The sequence below is a fragment of the Salmo trutta genome, chromosome 10 (assembly GCF_901001165.1).
Source record: "Salmo trutta chromosome 10, fSalTru1.1, whole genome shotgun sequence".
NCBI lineage: Eukaryota > Metazoa > Chordata > Actinopteri > Salmoniformes > Salmonidae > Salmo > Salmo trutta.
Window position 1 is genome coordinate 371,890 of NC_042966.1, and position 18,696 is coordinate 390,585.

Genomic DNA, 18,696 nt, shown 5'->3' on the forward strand with positions numbered 1-18,696 from the left:
TTACCCCCCAAGGCATAAGACTCCTGAACAGGTAATCAAATGGCTACTTGGACTATTTGCATTGTGTCCTGCCAACCCCCTTTTTTACACTGCTGCTACTCTCTGTTTATCATCTATGCATAGTCACTTTAACTATACCTACATCTACATATTACCTCAATTAGCCCGACTAACCGGTGCCCCCACACATTGACTCTGTACAGGTACCACCTGTACATAGCCTCGCTACTGTTATTTTCACAGTAATTTTACTTTCATTTTTTTTCTTTACATATCTATTGTTTACCTAATACCTATTTTTTCCTTAAAAATTGCACTGTTGGTTAGGGCTTGTCAGTAAGCATTTCACTGTTGCTTTCAGAGCAGGTGACAAATAAACTTTGATTTCATTTAATTTGATTCAGGCTCATGCGATGGTGCCTGGAGAGCAGTCCAGCAGTGGAGAATACCCTCTCCGTGCTTGCAGAGCCACTGGGGAAGCTAAACACCCGTAGACCCACTCTTGCAAGGTTGGGCAGGGATAACACGTTTAAATGTTTTACTCACGTTGGCTGCAGTGAAGGAGAGCCCGCAGGTTTTGGTAGCGGGCCGTGTTAGTGGCACTGTATTGTCCTCAAAGCGAGCAAAAAACTTGTTTAGTCTGTCTGGGAGCAAGGCATCGTGATCCGCGACGGGTCTGATTTTTCTTTTGTAGTCCGTGATTGACTGTAGACCCTGCCACATACCTCTCGTGTCTGAGCCGTTGAATTGCGACTCTACTTTGTCTCTGTACTGACGCTTAGCTTGTTTGATTGACTTTCGGAGGGAATAGCTACACTGTTTATATTCGGTCATGTTTCCGGTCACTTTGCCCTGATTAAAAGCAGTGGTTTGCGCGTTCAGTTTTGCGCGAATGCTGCCATCAATCCTCGGTTTCTGGTTGGGGAATGTTTTAATAGATGCTGTTGGTACGACATCACCGATGCACTTATTGATGAACCCGCACACCGAGTCAGCGTATTCGTCAATGTTGTTGTTCGCAGCAATGCGGAACATATCCCAGTCCACGTGATCGAAGCAATCTTGAAGCGTGGAATCCGATTGGTCGGACCAGCGTTGAACAGACCTGAGGGCGGGAGCTTCCTGTTTTAGTTTCTGTCTATAGGCTGGGAGCAACAAATGGAGTTGTGGTCAGATTTTCCAAAGGGAGGGTGGGGGAGGGCCTTATATGCGTCGCGGAAGTTAGAATAACAATGATCCAGGGTATTACCTGCCCTGGTAGTACAACCGATATGCTGATAGAATTTGGGGAGCCTTGTTTTCAGATTAGCCTTGTTAAAATCCCCGGCTACAATAAAAGCAGCCTCAGGATATGTGGTTTCCAGTTTACATAGAGTCCAATGAAGTTCTTTCAGGGCCGTCGATGTGTCTGCTTGGGGGGGGGGGATGTACACGGCTGTGATTATAATCAAAGAGAATTCTCTTGGTAGATAATGCGGTTGGCATTTGATAGTCAGGTGAACAAAAGTCTCTGATGTCTCTCTGGGAGGCAACCCTTGCTCGGATTTCGTCTACCTTGTTGTCAAGAGACTGGACATTGGCGAGTAGTATGCTCGGGAGCGGTGCGCGATGTGCCCGTCTACGGAGCCTGACCAGCACACCGCTCCGTCTGCCCCTTCTGCGGCGCCGTTGTTTTGGCTCGCCGGCTGGGATCCGATCCATTGTCCTGGGTGGTAGGCCAAACAGAGGATCCGCTTCGGGAAAGTCGTATTCCTGGTCGTAATGTTGGTGAGTTGACGTTGCTCTCCATATTGTTAGAAGTAGCAGACTTAGTGAGTTGATAGAAATTGCAAATAGTTTAAATGGTGTATTAGAGTCGGTCAACAATACAGATACTTGCGGATTGACTAGGGCTGTTACAGTGACCGTATTACCACCACACCGGTGGTCACAAGTCATGACGGCAGTCAAATTCCACGTGACCGCTTAGTCACGGTAATTCGGCTTCTCCAAGCTCTGATGCTGCTGAATGTGATTAGTAGCATACCAAACTTGCTAATTGCCTGGTACCCCGCACTCTATTGTCCCTCTAATCAATCTGACATCAATGCAAATGTTTAGAAACTCTAAATCAAACACTTCATGAGAGACTATTAGCTGATGTTGCGCAACATTTCTATAGGCTATGCAATTGTGTGAGAAAACAGAGTGAATACCTCTACTGAAAAGAGGAGGATCAGCATTCTATAGTGTCATGACTCTCTCCTGGGTGAGGATCAAAAGTGCCAGATCAGCTTGGCAAATGGCTGACAGATAGCCAGAACCCCGCCCCCCCTCTCCCACAGGAGAGGAGAGGGGGGAGTTGTGCCGGTTTTGACACCTTAACATCCGGTCATAAATTGTGTGTCGCAAAAGGGCCTTTCCTGCCCTTCAGTATTGGGAAAGGAATGTGCTTGGTGTAGACAGAGACTCTTGCCGCCAAAACCTTTTTCTCCAAAAATGGGAACATGGGAACATTATTTCTGACATCTGAATGTTAAGAATGGTCTGTGGGGATCTAAAGGATAATCATGTCATATTGTCATTAAGGATGGTATAAGAAAATAACTAACTCGAAAAGGGTACGCATACTATTTGTCAAGTTTACATCTAAATGTTTGATAATCATATATTTTAAGTATGAGAGTATTTTTGAAAAGATTGAAATTTGATTTTAGTCTTCTAATGAGATAATGGTTTTTCATGTCCGCTGCACATTAACTAAGCCACGCCCCTAATGAGGTCAGAAGAGTGTGCCAGTGTGATGGAACCACCTTTCCGACCAGAGTGCTTAAAAGGACTCGCTAAGAATTAACATATCAGAACAAGCAGACGGACAGTGTGAGCCGGATGTTAGGAATGGTTGAAACTACGAGACCAGACAGCGTGGAGCGGTGGCTACACGGCTGAAAATGGTAAGACCAAAAGACATCAGACCGTGGTCCACACGTTGAAATGGTTAGAAACTCTGAAGCTCTCAACCTCAACACTAGATGAGAAGATAACCTCACACCTAGGAGACCAGAAACATTCACAGTCTGCAGCTGTGCATGTAAAAGTGGTCCTATAACTTTTACTAAAGTCACGAGGTGGGAAGGAAGAATCCCATCTCAGACAACCGTTGGTGCATCTGAAGTATCTGTCTAACAAACACGCCACTACCAGAGAAGCTCTACAACTAAGGACATTGTGACCACTGGTGGACAACCACAGCCTTACATCGAGCCACTCCCCATAGATGGATCGATTGGTTTCACAGAGACGACAGAGAAAGACATCTACGCGGAAATATATACATTGCATTTCTTATCCGAATGAGCGGTGGTTCATGTGCAAAGTATTAATATTTCTTTGAGCGTAGGTTCCAAATGTATCCAAATGTTCACTCTCTTTGTCTCTCCCTCTCTTTACCTACCCCTTCCTCTCCATATGTGTAACAAGCCGTCATATGTTCAGTTCACTAGGGACTTTAATCTCACGTAAGTGTGTATGTGTATTCTGTGTTATTTAGTTAGTTAGTAAATAGATGATTAAATCAATTTGTATAGTACTGAATATTCAGAAAGGCTGGGGCTCTTGCGAATCCAAGGATTATGCAACATTCAGAATGAGACTGACATGAGGTAATGATTAATGAGTAACTGTTATCAATATATAATGTATATATATATTTTCAAGTTTAATTCAGGAGATGGTAACTCATTAAACAACTTCTTCCATGGTGCCCCAAATTCCAAATTAGTTAATTGTTACATGATGCATTTAATCGGGTAACATCTAAACATAGTTAGTTGATCCTATAAATAACATAGTCAAGTCACGACAAAAGGCTAGGACTACTATATTTACTTCTCAAGTTTCCTAATATTAAGCACATTGCTTCTCTTTAAAACAGGAGTACAGCCTACCTGGCCAGCATGAAAATGAAACACGGAAAAGTGTCCTCCATTCGATATTTAAGTGCATGGATTCCGTGTTTTTTTCCCCTCTGCCCCTGTTCAAGACAGGTGCATCATAATGGTCTAATCTAAATCAAAACAAATTTCACATACATTACTTTATGCACTGCTCAAAAAAATAAAGGGAACACTTAAACAACACAATGTAACTCCAAGTCAATCACACTTCTGTCCACTTAGGAAGCAACACTGATTGACAATAAATTTCACATGCTGTTGTGCAAATGGAATAGACAACAGGTGGAAATTATAGGCAATTAGCAAGACACCCCCAATAAAGGAGTGGTTCTGCAGGTGGTGACCACAGACCACTTCTCAGTTCCTATGCTTCCTGGCTGATGTTTTGGTCACTTTTGAATGCTGGCGGTGCTTTCACTCTAGTGGTAGCATGAGACGGAATCTACAACCCACACAAGTGGCTCAGGTAGTGCAGCTCATCCAGGATGGCACATCAATGCGAGCTGTGGCAAGAAGGTTTGCTATGTCTGTCAGCGTAGTGTCCAGAGCATGGAGGCGCTACCAGGAGACAGGCCAGTGCATCAGGAGACGTGGAGGAGGCCGTAGGAGGGCAACAACCCAGCAGCAGGACCGCTACCTCCGCCTTTGTGCAAGGAAGAGCAGGAGGAGCACTGCCAGAGCCCTGCAAAATGACCTCCAGCAGGCCACAAATGTACATGTGTCTGCTCAAACGGCCAGAAACAGACTCCATGAGGGTGGTATGAGGGCCAGACGTCCACAGGTGGGGGTTGTGCTTACAGCCCAACACTGTGCAGGACGTTTGGCATTTGCCAGAGAACACCAAGATTGGCAAATTCGCCACTGGCGCCCTGTGCTCTTCACAGATGAAAGCAGGTTCACACTGAGCACATGTGACAGACGTGACAGAGTCTGGAGACGCCGTGGAGAATGTTCTGCTGCCTGCAACATCCTCCAGCATGACCGGTTTGGCGGTGGGTCAGTCATGGTGTGGGGTGGCATTTCTTTGGGGGGCCGCACAGCCCTCCATGTGCTCGCCAGAGGTAGCCTGACTGCCATTAGGTACCGAGATGACATCCTCAGACCCCTTGTGAGACCATATGCTGGTGCGGTTGGCCCTGGGTTCCTCCTAATGCAAGACAATGCTAGACCTCATGTGGCTGGAGTGTGTCAGCAGTTCCTGCAAGAGGAAGGCATTGATGCTATGGACTGGCCCGCCCGTTCCCCAGACCTGAATCCAATTGAGCACATCTGGGACATCATGTCTCGCTCCATCCACCAACGCCATGTTGCACCACAGACTGTCCAGGAGTTGGCGGATGCTTTAGTCCAGGTCTGGGAGGAGATCCCTCAGGAGACCATCCGCCACCTCATCAGGAGCATGCCCAGGCGTTGTAGGGAGGTCATACAGGCACGTGGAGGCCACACACACACTACTGAGCCTCATTTTGACTTGTTTTATTAAGGACATTACATCAAAGTCGGATCAGCCTGTAGTGTGGTTTTCCACTTTAATTTTGAGTGTGACTCCAAATCCAAACCTCCATGGGTTGATAAAGTGGATTTCCATTGATTATTTTTGTGTGATTTTGTTGTCAGCACATTCAACTATGTAAAGAAAAAAGTATTTAATAAGATTATTTCATTCATTCAGATCTAGGATGTGTTATTTTAGTGTTCCCTTTATTTTTTTGAGCAGTGTAGATGTAAAGCCAAGATCACAAAGACACGGAGGTTGAAAAAAAAAGTCAAATTTGAACAAAGGACAGATTTCCACCGGTTTATTGTCCATTGCTCGTGTTTCTTGGCCCAAGCAAGTCTCTTCTTCTTATTGGTTTCTTTGCAACAATTCGACCATGAAGGCCTGATTCAGACAGTCTCCTCTGAACAGTTGATGTTGAGATGTGTCTGTTACTTGAACTCTGTGAAGCATATATTTGGGCTGCAATTTCTGTGGCTGGTAACTCGAATGAACTTATACTCCGCAGCGGAGGTAACTCTGGGTCTTCCTTTCCAGTGGCAGTCGTCATGAGAGCCAGATTCATCATAGCACTTGATGGTTTTTGCGACTGCACTTGAAGAAACGTTAAAAGATTTTGAAATTTTCCAGATTGACTAACCTTTACGTCTTAAAGTAATGATGGACTGTCGTTTCTCTTTGCTAATTTGAGCTGTTCTTGCCATAATATGGACTTGGTCTTTTATCAAATAGGGCTATCTTTTGAAATGCATTCCAGGTGACTACCTCATGAAGCTGGTTGAGAGAATACCAAGAGTGTGCAAAGCTGTCATCAAGTCAAAGGGTGGCTACTTTGAAGAATCGAAAATATAAAATATATTTTGATTTGTTTAACACTGTTTTGGTTACTACCTGATTCCATATGTGTTATTTCATAGTTTTCATGTGTTTCTACAATGTAGAAAATAGTAAAAATCAAGAAACCCTGGAATGAGTAGTACTGTACATGACTGGTACTGTACATACACAGCGCATGAGTTTAAAGTTTGGGGAAGATAATTTTCACCATAAAAATGCACCTTTATAATAGAAGCATTACATGCATTAATCGCATTTGTGGTCACATTTCAGAATGGTGTTTCCTGCGAATGGAACATTTGTGCTTATAGCCTACTGCCGTGTGCGCATTGCTGCACTTATTAATGTGAAGAAATAGCCTAATAGTTTATCAACATTTTAAGCTAAACGTTCTCATCTGTCGCGTCAGGCTCTTTGCTTAAAACAGGTTTTTTGATGCTAGTGGTTGTATTAATTTGGGATCGCATCCCACAACTGTCCCAGACTATGTTTGGAATATTTATTTCTCGCACAGAATAGGTCAACTTTCGTACTATGGGGGATAGTAGATTGACATAGGATAGTGCTTTTGCTGTTCGTTAGGCCTAGTCATCTTGTTGGCTAACAAAGTAAATGTGGACAGTTCTTCCAATAGAAGGAAATTCTAATTAGTATATTCAGCCCAAGGCCACAACAGCCACTGGCCGCAAAAGGATTGGATTTTTTTAAGGGGCATTACGGCCACACAAAGAGGCTGCAGCCGGGAAATTTGAGGCTTATCAAGTGCTTGTCAAATTGTAAATGAGAGACTTATGAAGTGCGTACAGCCTGCGCAGAAAACAAAGCAGAGCTCATGCCTTTTATGCAACTTTTTCAAATCATCATTAGCGTCGCATCATGCAGCCTTAGAATGTATTAAAAATCAAAGTCTAAGAAAATGTTGTCTGCTAAATGAACTAGTGTAGCCCACAGCCATATGGCATAGCCAGATCAGGGTCTAACATAAGGACAACTCACCCAAGACAATGGATTGGATCTCAGCCGGCGACCCAAAACAACGGCGCCGCAGAAGGGGCAGACGGAGCGGTCTTCTGGTCAGGCTCCGTAGACGGGCACATCGCGCACCGCTCCCGAGCATTCTACTCACCAATGTCCAGTCTCTTGACAACAAGGTAGACGAAATCTGAGCAAGGGTTGCCTTCCAGAGAGACATCAGAGATTGTAACGTTCTTTGTTTCACGAAAACATGGCTCACTCGGGATACGTCATCAGAGTCGGTACAGCTACCTGGCCTCTTCACGCATCGCGCCGACAGAAACAAACATCTCTCTGGTAAGAAGAAGGGCGGGGGTGTATGCCTTATGATTAACGAGACGTGGTGTGATCATAAAAACATACAGGAACTCAAGTACTTTTGTTCACCTGACCTAGAATTCCTTACAAACAAATGCCGACAGCATTATCTACCGAGATAATTGTTTGATCATAATCACAGTCGTGTGTATTCCCCCCCAAGCAGACACATCGACGGCCCTGAAAGAACTTCATTCGACTCTATGTACACTGGAAACCACATACCCTGAGGCTGCATTTATTGTAGCTGGGGATTTTAACAAGGCTAATCTGAAAACAAGGCTCCCTAAATTTTATCAACATATCGATTGCGCGACCCGGGATAGCACAACCCTGGATCATTGTTATTCTAACGACTGTGATGCATATAAAGCCTTCCCCCGCCCTCCTTTCGGAAAATCTGACCACGACTCCATTTTGTTGCTCCCAGCCTATAGACAGAAACTAAAACAGGAAGCGCCCGTGCTCAGGTCTGTTCAACGCTGGTCAGACCAATCGGATTCCAAGCATCAAGATTGCTTCGATCACGTGGACTGGGATATGTTCCGCATAGCGTCAGACAATAACATTGATGAATACGCTGATTCAGTGAGCGAGTTTATTAGCAAGTGCATCGGTGGTGTTGTATCCACAGTGTCTATTAAAATATTCCCCAGCCAGAAACAGTGAATTGATGGCAGCATTCGCGCAAAACTGAAAGCGCGAACCACTGCTTTTAATCAGGGCAAAGTGACCGGAAACATGACCGAATACAAACAGTGTAGCTATTCCCTCCGCAAGGCAATCAAACAAGCTAAGCGTCAGTATAGAGACAAAGTAGAGTCGCAATTCAACAACAGACACGAGAGGTATGTGGCAGGGTCTACAGTCAATCACGGACTACAAAAGGAAAACCAGCCCCGTTATGGACCACGATGTCTTGCTCCCAGACAAACTAAACAACTTCTTTGCTTGCTTTGAGGACAACACAGTGCCACTAACACGGCCCGCTACCAAAACCTGCGGGCTCTCCTTCACTGCAGCCAACGTGAGTAAAACATTTAAATGTGTTAACCCTCGCAAGGCTGCCGGGCCAGACAGCATCCCCAGCCGCGTCCTCAGAGCATGCGCAGACCAGCTGGCTGGTGTGTTTACAGACATATTCAATCAACCCTTATCCCAGTCTGCTGTTCAACCATGCTTCAAGAGGGCCACCATTGTTCCTGTTCCCAAGAAAGCTAAGGTAACTGAGCTAAATGACTATCGCCCGGTAGCACTTACTTCCGTCATCATGAAGTACTTTGAGAGACTAGTCAAGGACCATATCACCTCCACCCTACCTGACCCCCTAGACCCACTCCAATTTGCTTACCGCCCAATAGGTCCACAGACGACGCAATCGCAATCACACTGCACACTGCCCTAACCCATCTGGACAAGAGGAATACCTATGTAAGAATGCTGTTCATCGACTACAACTCAGCATTTAACACCATAGTACCCTCCAAACTCGTTATTAAGCTCAAGACCCTGGGTCTCGACCACGCCCTGTGCAACTGGGTCCTGGACTTCCTGACGGGCCGCCCCCAGGTGGTGAGGGTAGGTAACAACATCTCCACCCCGCTGATCCTCAACACTGGGTCCCCACAAGGCGTGCATTTTCAGACCTCTCCTGTACTCCCTGTTCACCCACGACTGCGTGGCCATGCACACCTCCAACTCAATCATCAAGTTTGCAGACGACACTACAGTGGTAAGCTTGATTACCAACAACGACGAGACGGCCTAAAGGGAGGTGGTGAGGGCGCTCGTAGTGTGGTGTCAGGCAAATAACATCACACTTAATGTCAACAAAACAAAAGAGATGATCGTGGACTTCAGGAAACAGCAGAGGGAGCAGCCCCCTATCCACATCGACGGGACAGTAGTGGAGAAGATGGAAAGTTTTAAGTTCCTCGGCGTACACATCACGGACAAACTGAAATGGTCCACCCACACAGACAGCGTGGTGAAGAAGGCGCAGCGGCGCCTCTTCAACTTCAGGAGGTTAACGAAATTTGGCTTGTCACCAAAAACACTCACAAACTTTTACATATGCACAATCGAGAGCCGGCTGTCGGGCTGTATCACCGCCTGGTACGGCAACTGCTCCGTCCACAAGCCTAAGGCGCTCCAGAGGGTAGTGAGGTCTGCACAACGCATCACCGGGGGAAAACTACCTGCCCTCCAGGACACCTACACCACCCGATGTCACAGGAAGGCCAATAAGATCATCAAGGACAACCACCCGAGCCACTGCCTGTTCACCCCGCTATCATCCAGAAGGCGAGGTCAGTACAGGTGCATCAAAGCAGGGACCGAGAGACTGAAAAACAGCTTCTATCTCAAGGCCATCAGACTGTTGAACTGCCATCACTGACATTGAGTGGCTGCTGCCAACATACTGACTCATCTCTAGCCACTTTAAGAATGAAAAATGTATGTAATAAATGTATCACTAGCCACTTTAAACAATGCCACTTTATATAATGTTTTCATACCCTACATTACTCATCTCATATGTATATACTGTACTCTATCCCATCTACTGCATCTTGCCTATGCCGTTCGGCCATCGCTCATTTATATCATTTTATGTACATATTCTTATTCATTCCTTAACACTTGTGTGTATAAGGTTGTTGTTGTGAAATTGTTAGATTACTTGTTAGATATTACTGCATGGTCGGAACTAGAAGCACAAGCATTTCGTTACACTCGCATTAACATCTGCTAACCATGTGTATGTGACAAATAAAATTAGATTTCAAGTATGCTATTCTGTTCTTCTGAAACAGGCCACATTTTCTTAATTTCATGTTTCTTTAGACCTGTCTAAAATAAATCCTGGATTTATTGTGATGGTGTGAAGCGATAGCTGTGTTCGAATACCCATACTGACATACTGTATACTACACTCGCATTAACATCTGCTAACCATGTGTATGTGACAAATAAAATTAGATTTCAAGTATGCTATTCTGTTCTTCTGAAACAGGCCACATTTTCTTAATTTCATGTTTCTTTAGACCTGTCTAAAATAAATCCTGGATTTATTGTGATGGTGTGAAGCGATAGCTGTGTTCGAATACCCATACTGACATACTGTATACTACATACTAAGTTTATTTTAGTATACTGTAAACGGAACAGTATCCTTTCAGTTGAGCGTACTACCTCTGCCGGTCTACTGGAAGTTGATGCTGTTGCAATGCAACCTCTTGCTAGCTAGTTAAATTACTAGTTAGACATTTTACGACTTCGGATGTGTTCCTAAATTCAATCTGGAGTGCCAGAGTGTGCTCGTAAATTCAGAGCGTATCGCTCTCGGAGAGCACACTGGATGCTCGGGCCGAGAAGTAGGGTTGATTTGAGCGTTCTAACCTTACAATGGCAATCAAGCACCTAACGTTGGCTAGCTTGCTCGCTACTTCCCAGACAGAAATGAGAGTGACCACTCTGACCATTTTACTCGCCCTAGAAGAGCTGGTTAGGCAATTTTCATGTTATCCAGAGCGTTGGTGACTAACTGTGTTGCTGGCAACAATTTAATTACGCTTTTTTTGCCGATGTTAACTGTCACTGGCCATATTCAACTGGTGTTGAGTGCCCATAAATTCATTATTCTGCCTCTGGTACACTCAGACGAGAGTGCTCTGAAATCGGAGTCGATAATTATTTTTTATAATTGTTTATTTTTTTCACCTTTATTTAACCAGGTAGGCTAGTTGAGAACAAGTTCTCATTTACAACTGTGACCTGACCAAGATAAAGCAAAGCAGTTCGACACATACAACAACACAGAGTTACACATGGAATAAACAAACATACAGTCAATAATACAGTAGAAAAAGTCTATATACAGTGTGTGCAAATGAGGTAAGATAAGGGAGTTAAGGCAATGAATAGGCCATGGTGGCGAAGTAATTACAATATACCAATTAAACACTGGAGTGATTGATGTGCAGAAGATGAATGTGCAAGTAGAGATACTGGGGTGCAAAGGAGCAAGATAAATAAATAAATACAGTAAGGGGATGAGGTAGTTGGATGGGCTATTTACAGATGGCTATGTACAGGTGCAGTGATCTGTGAGCTGCTCTGGCAGCTGGTGCTTAAAGCTAGTGAGGGAGATATGAGTCTCCAGCTTCAGTGATTTTTGCAGTTCGTTCCAGTCATTGGCAGCAGAGAACTGGAAGGAAAGGCGACCAAAGGAGGAATTGGCTTTGGGGTGACCAGTGAGATATACTTGCTGGAGCGCATGCTGCTATGGTGACCAGTGAGCTGAGATAAGGCGGGGCTATGCCTAGCAAAGGCTTGTAAATTACCTGATAACCTGTGGGTAGTATATGGGGCTTTGGTGACAAAACGGATGGCACTGTGATAGACTGCATCCAATTTGTTGAGTAGAGTGTTGGACTATTTTGTAAATGACATCGCCGAAGTCGAGGATCGGTAGGATGGTCAGTTTTACGAGGGTATGTTTGGCAACATGAGTGAAGGATGCTTTTTTTGCGAAATAGGAAGCCGATTCTAGATTTAATTTTGGATTGATGCTTAATGTGAGTCTGGAAGAAGAGTTTACAGTCTAACCAGACACCTAGGTATTTGTAGTTGTCCACATATTCTAAGTCAGAACCGTCCAGAGTAGTGATGCTGGACAGGCGGGCAGGTGCAGGCAGCGATCGGTTGAAGAGCTTGCATTTAAGAGCAGATGAAGGCCACGGAAGGAGAGTTGTAATGGCTTTGAAGCTCGTTTTGAGGTTAGTTAACCTCTCTGGCGCATGTGGGACGAACTCGTCCCACCTACGTAACAGCCACTGAAATCCAGTGGCGCGATTTTTGAATCGTTAGAAATACTATTACTTCAATTTCTCAAACATATGACTATTTTACAGCTATTTAAAGACAAGAATCTCGTTAATCTAACCCCACTGTCCGATTTCAAAAAGGCTTTACAACGAAAGCAAAACATTAGATTATGTCAGCAGAGTGCCCAGCCAGAAATAATCAGACACCCATTTTTCAAGCTAGCATATCATGTCACATAAACCCAAACCACAGCTAAATGCAGCACTAACCTTTTATGATCTTCATCAGATGACACACCTAGGACATTGTGTTATACAATACATGCATGTCTGTTCAATCAAGTTCATATTTATATCAAAAAACAGCTTTTTACATTAGCATGTGACGTTCAGAAAAAGCATAACCCCCGCAAACTTCCGGGGAATTTACTAACAGTTTGCTAAATTACTCACGATAAACGTTCACAAAAAGCATAACAATTATTTTAAGAATTATAGATACATTACTCCTCTATGCACTCGATATGTGTTTTAAAATATCTTTTCGGATGAAGCACATTTTGCAATAATCTAAGTACATAGCCCGGCATCACAGGGCTAGCTATTTAGATACCCACCCAGGTCAGCCTCCACCAAAATCACATTTCCTATAAGAAAAATGTTCTTACCTTGCTTGTTCTTCGTCAGAATACACTGCCAGGACTTCTACTTCAATAACAAATGTTGGTTTGGTCCCAAATAATCCATCGTTATATCCAAACAGCGACGTTTTGTTCGTGAGTTCTAGACACTATCAGAATGCTTCATCACGGTCTCGAGCATGGCGCATTGTCGTGACAAAAATGTCTAAATATCCATTACCGTACTTCGAAGCATGTCAACCGCTGTTTAAAACCAATTTTTATGCCATTTATCTCGTAGATAAGTGATAATATTCCGACCGGGAATAAGCATTGAGCCTAAACAGCCGAATTAAATTTCTCCTCAGGAGCGAATCGTGCACGCGCCTCATTCAAAGGTCCTCTGAGCCGCCACTTGCCAAAGCCGATAATGTGTTTCAGCCTGAGGCTCCCTCGTCAACCTTCAGTTATTTCCCGGGTTCTGAGAGCCTATCGGAGCCCTGGGAATTGTCACGTTGCAGCTAAGATCCTTACTTTTCAATAAACAGATGCAAGACGCACGACTCCTTGTCAGACAGGGTACTTCCTGCTTGAAACCTTGTCAGGTTTTTGCCTGCCATAGGAGTTCTGTTATACTCACAGACACCATTCAAACAGTTTTAGAAAATTCAGAGTGTTTTCTATCCAAACCTGAACAATAATATGCATATTCTAGCTTCTGAGTTGGTGTAGGAGGCAGTTAAAAATGGGCACATATTTTTTCCAAAATTCTCAATACTGCCCCCTATCCCAAACAGGTTAACAAAGTGTCCAAAGAAGGGCCAGAAGTATACAGAATGGTGTCGTCTGCGTAGAGGTGGATCAGAGAATCACCAGCAGCAAGAGCAACATCATTGATGTATACAGAGAAGAGAGTCGTCCCGAGAATTGAACCCTGTGGCACCCCCATAGAGAATGCCAGAGGTCCAGACTAGAGGTCGGCCGATTATGATTTTTCAACGCTGATATCGATTATTGGAGGGCCAAAAAAAGCCGATACCGATTAATCGGGCCTTCTTTTTTTTGTGTAATAATGACAATTACAACAATGCTGAATGAACACTTATTTTAACTTAATATAATACATCAATAAAATCAATTTAGCCTCAAATAAATAATGAAACATGTTACATTTGGTTTAAATAATGCAAAAACGAAGTGTTGGAGAAGAAAGTAAAAGTGCAATATGTGCCATGTAAGATAGCTAACATTTAAGTTCCTTGCTCAGAACATGAGAACATATGAAAGCTGGTGGTTCCTTTTAACATGAGTCTTCAATATTCCCAGGTAAGAAGTTTTAGATTGTAGTTATTATAGGAATTATAGGACTATTTCTCTCTATACGATTTGTATTTCATATACCTTTGACTATTGGATGTTCTTATAGGCACTTTAGTATTGCCAGTGAAACAGTATAGCTTCAGTCCCTCACCTCGCTCCTATCTGGGCTCGAACCAGGAACAAATGGACAACAGCCACCCTCGAAGCAGCATTACCCCATGCAGAGCAAGGGGAACAACAAGTCTCAGAGCGAGTGACGTTTGAAACACTATTAGCGCGCACCCCGCTAACTAGCTAGCCATTTCACATCGGTTACACCAGCCTAATCTCGGGAGTTGATAGGCTTGAAGTCATAAACAGCGCAATAATTGAAGCATTGCGAAGAGCTGCTGGCAAAACACACGAAAGTGCTGTTTGAATGAATGCTTATGAGCCTGCTGTTGTCTACCATCGCTCAGTCAGACTGCTCTATCAAATCATAGACTTAATTATAACAAAATAACACACAGAAATACGAGCCTTAGGTCATTAGTATGGTCGAAGCCGGAAACTATCATCTCAAAAACAAAACGTTTATTCTTTCAGTGAAATATGGAACCGTTTCGTATTTTATCTAACGGGTGGCATCCATAAGTCTAAATATTCCTGTTACATTGCACAACCTTCAATGTTATGTCATAATTACGTACATTTCTGGCAAATTAGTTCGCAACGAGCCAGGCGGCCCAAACTGTTGCATATACACTGACTCTGCGTGCAATGAACGCAAGAGAAGTGACACAATTTCACCTGGTTAATATTGCCTGCTAACCTGGAGTTCTTTTAGCTAAATATGTAGGTTTAAAAATATATACTTCTGTGTATTGATTTTAAGAAAGGCATTGATGTTTATGGTTAGGTACAGTCGTGCAACGATTGTGCATTTTTCGCAAATGCGCTTTGTTAAATCATCCCCCGTTTGGAGAAGTTGGCTGTCTTTGTTAGGAAGAAATAGTCTTCACACAGTTCGCAACGAGCCAGGCGGCCCAAACTGCTGCATATACCCTGACTCTATTGCAAGAGAAGTGACAATTTTCCTAGTTAAAAGAAATTCATGTTAGCAGGCAATATTAACTAAATATGCAGGTTTAAAAATATATACTTGTGTATTGATTTTAAGAAAGGCTTTGATGTTTATGGTTAGGTACACGTTGGAGCAACGACAGTCCTTTTTCGCTAATGCGCACCGCATCGATTATTTGCAACGCAGGACACGCTAGATAAACTAGTAATATCATCAACCATGTGTAGTTAACTGGTGATTATGATTGATTGATTGTTTTTATAAGATAAGTTTAATGCTAGCTAGCAACTTACCTTGGCTTCTTACTGCATTCGCGTAACAGGCAGGCTCCTCGTGGAGTGCAATGTAAGGCAGGTGGTTAGAGCGTTGGACTAGTTAACCGTAAGGCTGCAAGATTGAATCCCCGAGCTGACAAGGTAAAAATCTGTCGTTCTGCCCCTGAACAACGCAGTTAACCCACCGTTCCTAGGCCGTCATTGAAAATAAGAATGTGTTCTTAACTGACTTGCCTAGTTAAATAAAGGTGTAAAAAATATATATATAATCGGCCAAATCGTTGTCCAAAAATACCCATGTCCAATTGTTATGAAAACTTGAAATCGGCCCTAATTAATCGGCCATTCCGATTAATCGGTCGACCTCTAGTCCGGACAACAGGACCTCCGATTTGACACACTGAACTCTATCAGAGAAGTAGTTGGTGAACCAGGCGAGGCAGTCATTTGAGAAACCAAGGCTGTTGAGTCTGCCGTTAAAAATATGGTGATTGACAGAGTCGAAAGCCTTGGCCAGGTCGATGAATACGGCTGCACAGTAATGTCTCTTATCGATGGCGGTTATGATATCGTTTAGGACCTTGAGTGTGGATGAGGTGCACCCATGACCAGCTCTGAAACCAGATTGCTATAGCGGAGAAGGTACGGTGGGATTCGAACAGTAATCTGTTTGTTAACTTGGCTTTCGAAGACCTTAGAAAGGCAGGGTAGGAAAGATATAGGTCTGTAGCAGTTTGGGTCTAGAGTGTCTCCTCCTTTGAAGAAGGTGATGATCGCGGCAGCTTTCCAATCTTTGGGAATCTCAGACTATACGAAAGAGAGGTTGAACAGGCTAGTAATAGGGGTTGCAACAATTTCGTCAGATAATTTTAGAAAGAAAGGGTCCAGATTGTCTAGCCCGGCTGATTTGTAGGGGTCCAGATTTTGCAGCTCTTTCAGAACGTCAGCTGACTGGATTTGGGAGAAGGAGAAATGGGGAAGGCTTGGGCGAGTTGCTGTGGTGGGTGCAGGGCTGTTGACCGGGGTAGGGGTAGCCAGGTGGAAAGCATGGCCAGCCGTAGAAAAATGCTTATTGAAATTCTCAATTATAGTGGATTTATCGGTGGTGACAGTGTTTCCTAGCCTCAGTGCAGTGGGCAGCTGGGAGGAGGTGCTCTTATTCTCCATGGACTTTACAGTGTTCCAGAACTTTTTTCAGTTTGTGCTACAGGATGCAAATTTCTGTTTGAAAAAGCTAGCCTTAGCTTTCCTAACTGCCTGTGTATATTGGTTCCTAACTTCCCTGAAAAGTTGCATATCACGGGGGCTATTCGATGCTAATGCAGTACGCCACAGGATGTTTTTGTGCTGGTCAAGGGCGGTCAGGTCTGGAGTGAACCAAGGGCTATATCTGTTCCTGGTTCTATATTTTTTGAATGGGGCATGCTTATTTAAGATGAGCGAATCTACGAAAGCACCCGAATGTCCATTGAGAACGCACAACGACTATACCATTTAGCTAAGAATGATGTGAATAATCAAGTCAATAAACATTGGGTAGTTAGTTTGCCTATAGTTAATATATTGGCAAGTTTGATGTATAAGTAGCCAACTAACGTTAGGTAGCTAACTAACATACCGGTACATACTGTACATGCTGTAATGATATGCTATGTGGCTCTTAAGGACAGCGTAGCGACCAAATTGTCAGCCAACATAACGTGTAAGGTAACTTATTTGAAAAGGAATTACTTTATTATATTGCTCAACATTTTGTTGACATTTGTCATAATTAGTTAAAGCAATGAATTTGTATCCGCTATCATTGGACTTAGGCTGCATATCTTGCGCCATTTTCTTCAAATCTGAAAATGATGTGAAGCCACGACCATTTCCGGAAGAATTGCATTATGGGCCCTAAAGTAGAGAAATAGTGTCCTTTGCGTGTATACTTCATATTTTGGCAAATTTAGTACGACATCCGGGAACTTTTGGCATACTAACTATATCCATACTATGACCATTAAGCATACTATAAACTCAATTCACGACACAAATAGTAATCAAATCAAATCAAATCAAATGTATTTATATAGCCCTTCGTATATCAGCTGAAATCTCAAAGTGCTGTACAGAAACCCAGCCTAAAACCCCAAACAGCAAGCAATGCATGTGAAAGAAGCACGGTGGCTAGGAAAAACTCCCTAGGAAAAACTCCCTAGAAAGGCCAAAAACCTAGGAAGAAACCTAGAGAGGAACCAGGCTATGAGGGGTGGCCAGTCCTCTTCTGGCTGTGCCGGGTGGATATTATAACAGAACATGGTCAAGATGTTAAAATGTACAGTTAGTGTGGGTAGTATGAGTATCGAACACAGCATATATCTTTTTTACTTTTTAAAATGTAGATGTTCCAAAGGCCTGCATCAGTGGCATGTTGGCTATGCATGGATGCCAGGAGATGCTTAATGTGTTTATGTTAATTACCGGTCAATTACCGTGAGACAGACAGTTATTTTGCTTGACAATCACCGGCTGACAAAATTTCATGACCACCACAGCCCTAGGATTGACAAAAGATGCCAGACAATAGGACAAAATGGGGCATGTCAGTAAAGAGCACATCCGTCTAATTTTCCAAATAAAAGTCCAACTATGACGGTAATCATCATCATCCCAGCTTCGAAAGGAAGATCCTCTGACTCACTTCCATTGCTGATGGCCGTGATTCCTCGATAGAAGTCCTCAAAGCTGATCACCCCCAGCCCACTGGGATCCAGGAACTTGGTCAGATCCTTCACCTGTAATATAGAGACAACCATGAGAGAGACCTTTCAAACACATCAATCATAAAGCTCACTTCACACTATAATTAAATCAGCTTTGTTGCCCGAATGCTTTATGAATAAATCAGATTGCATTCTGTCCAAATGAATGTGATGTAACAGGCAATGAGCACACAGGGTAAAACTGAGCAAAATGAATTAAGAAACAGGGGACAGCATCCACAT

The 18,696-nt window shown here is 43.5% G+C and overlaps 1 protein-coding gene across 2 annotated transcripts in view; it reads right to left on the reverse strand.

Annotated features, from left to right (window-relative positions):
• LOC115200915 (rab11 family-interacting protein 3-like) overlaps positions 1 to 18,696 on the reverse strand; it is a 108,109-nt gene that overhangs the window by 72,731 nt on the left and 16,682 nt on the right. For both annotated transcript variants that reach the window (XM_029764030.1, XM_029764031.1), the window contains exon 2: positions 18,393 to 18,486. In XM_029764030.1, coding sequence (XP_029619890.1) covers positions 18,393 to 18,486 — 94 coding nt within the window. The remainder of the gene's footprint in view (positions 1 to 18,392; positions 18,487 to 18,696) is intronic.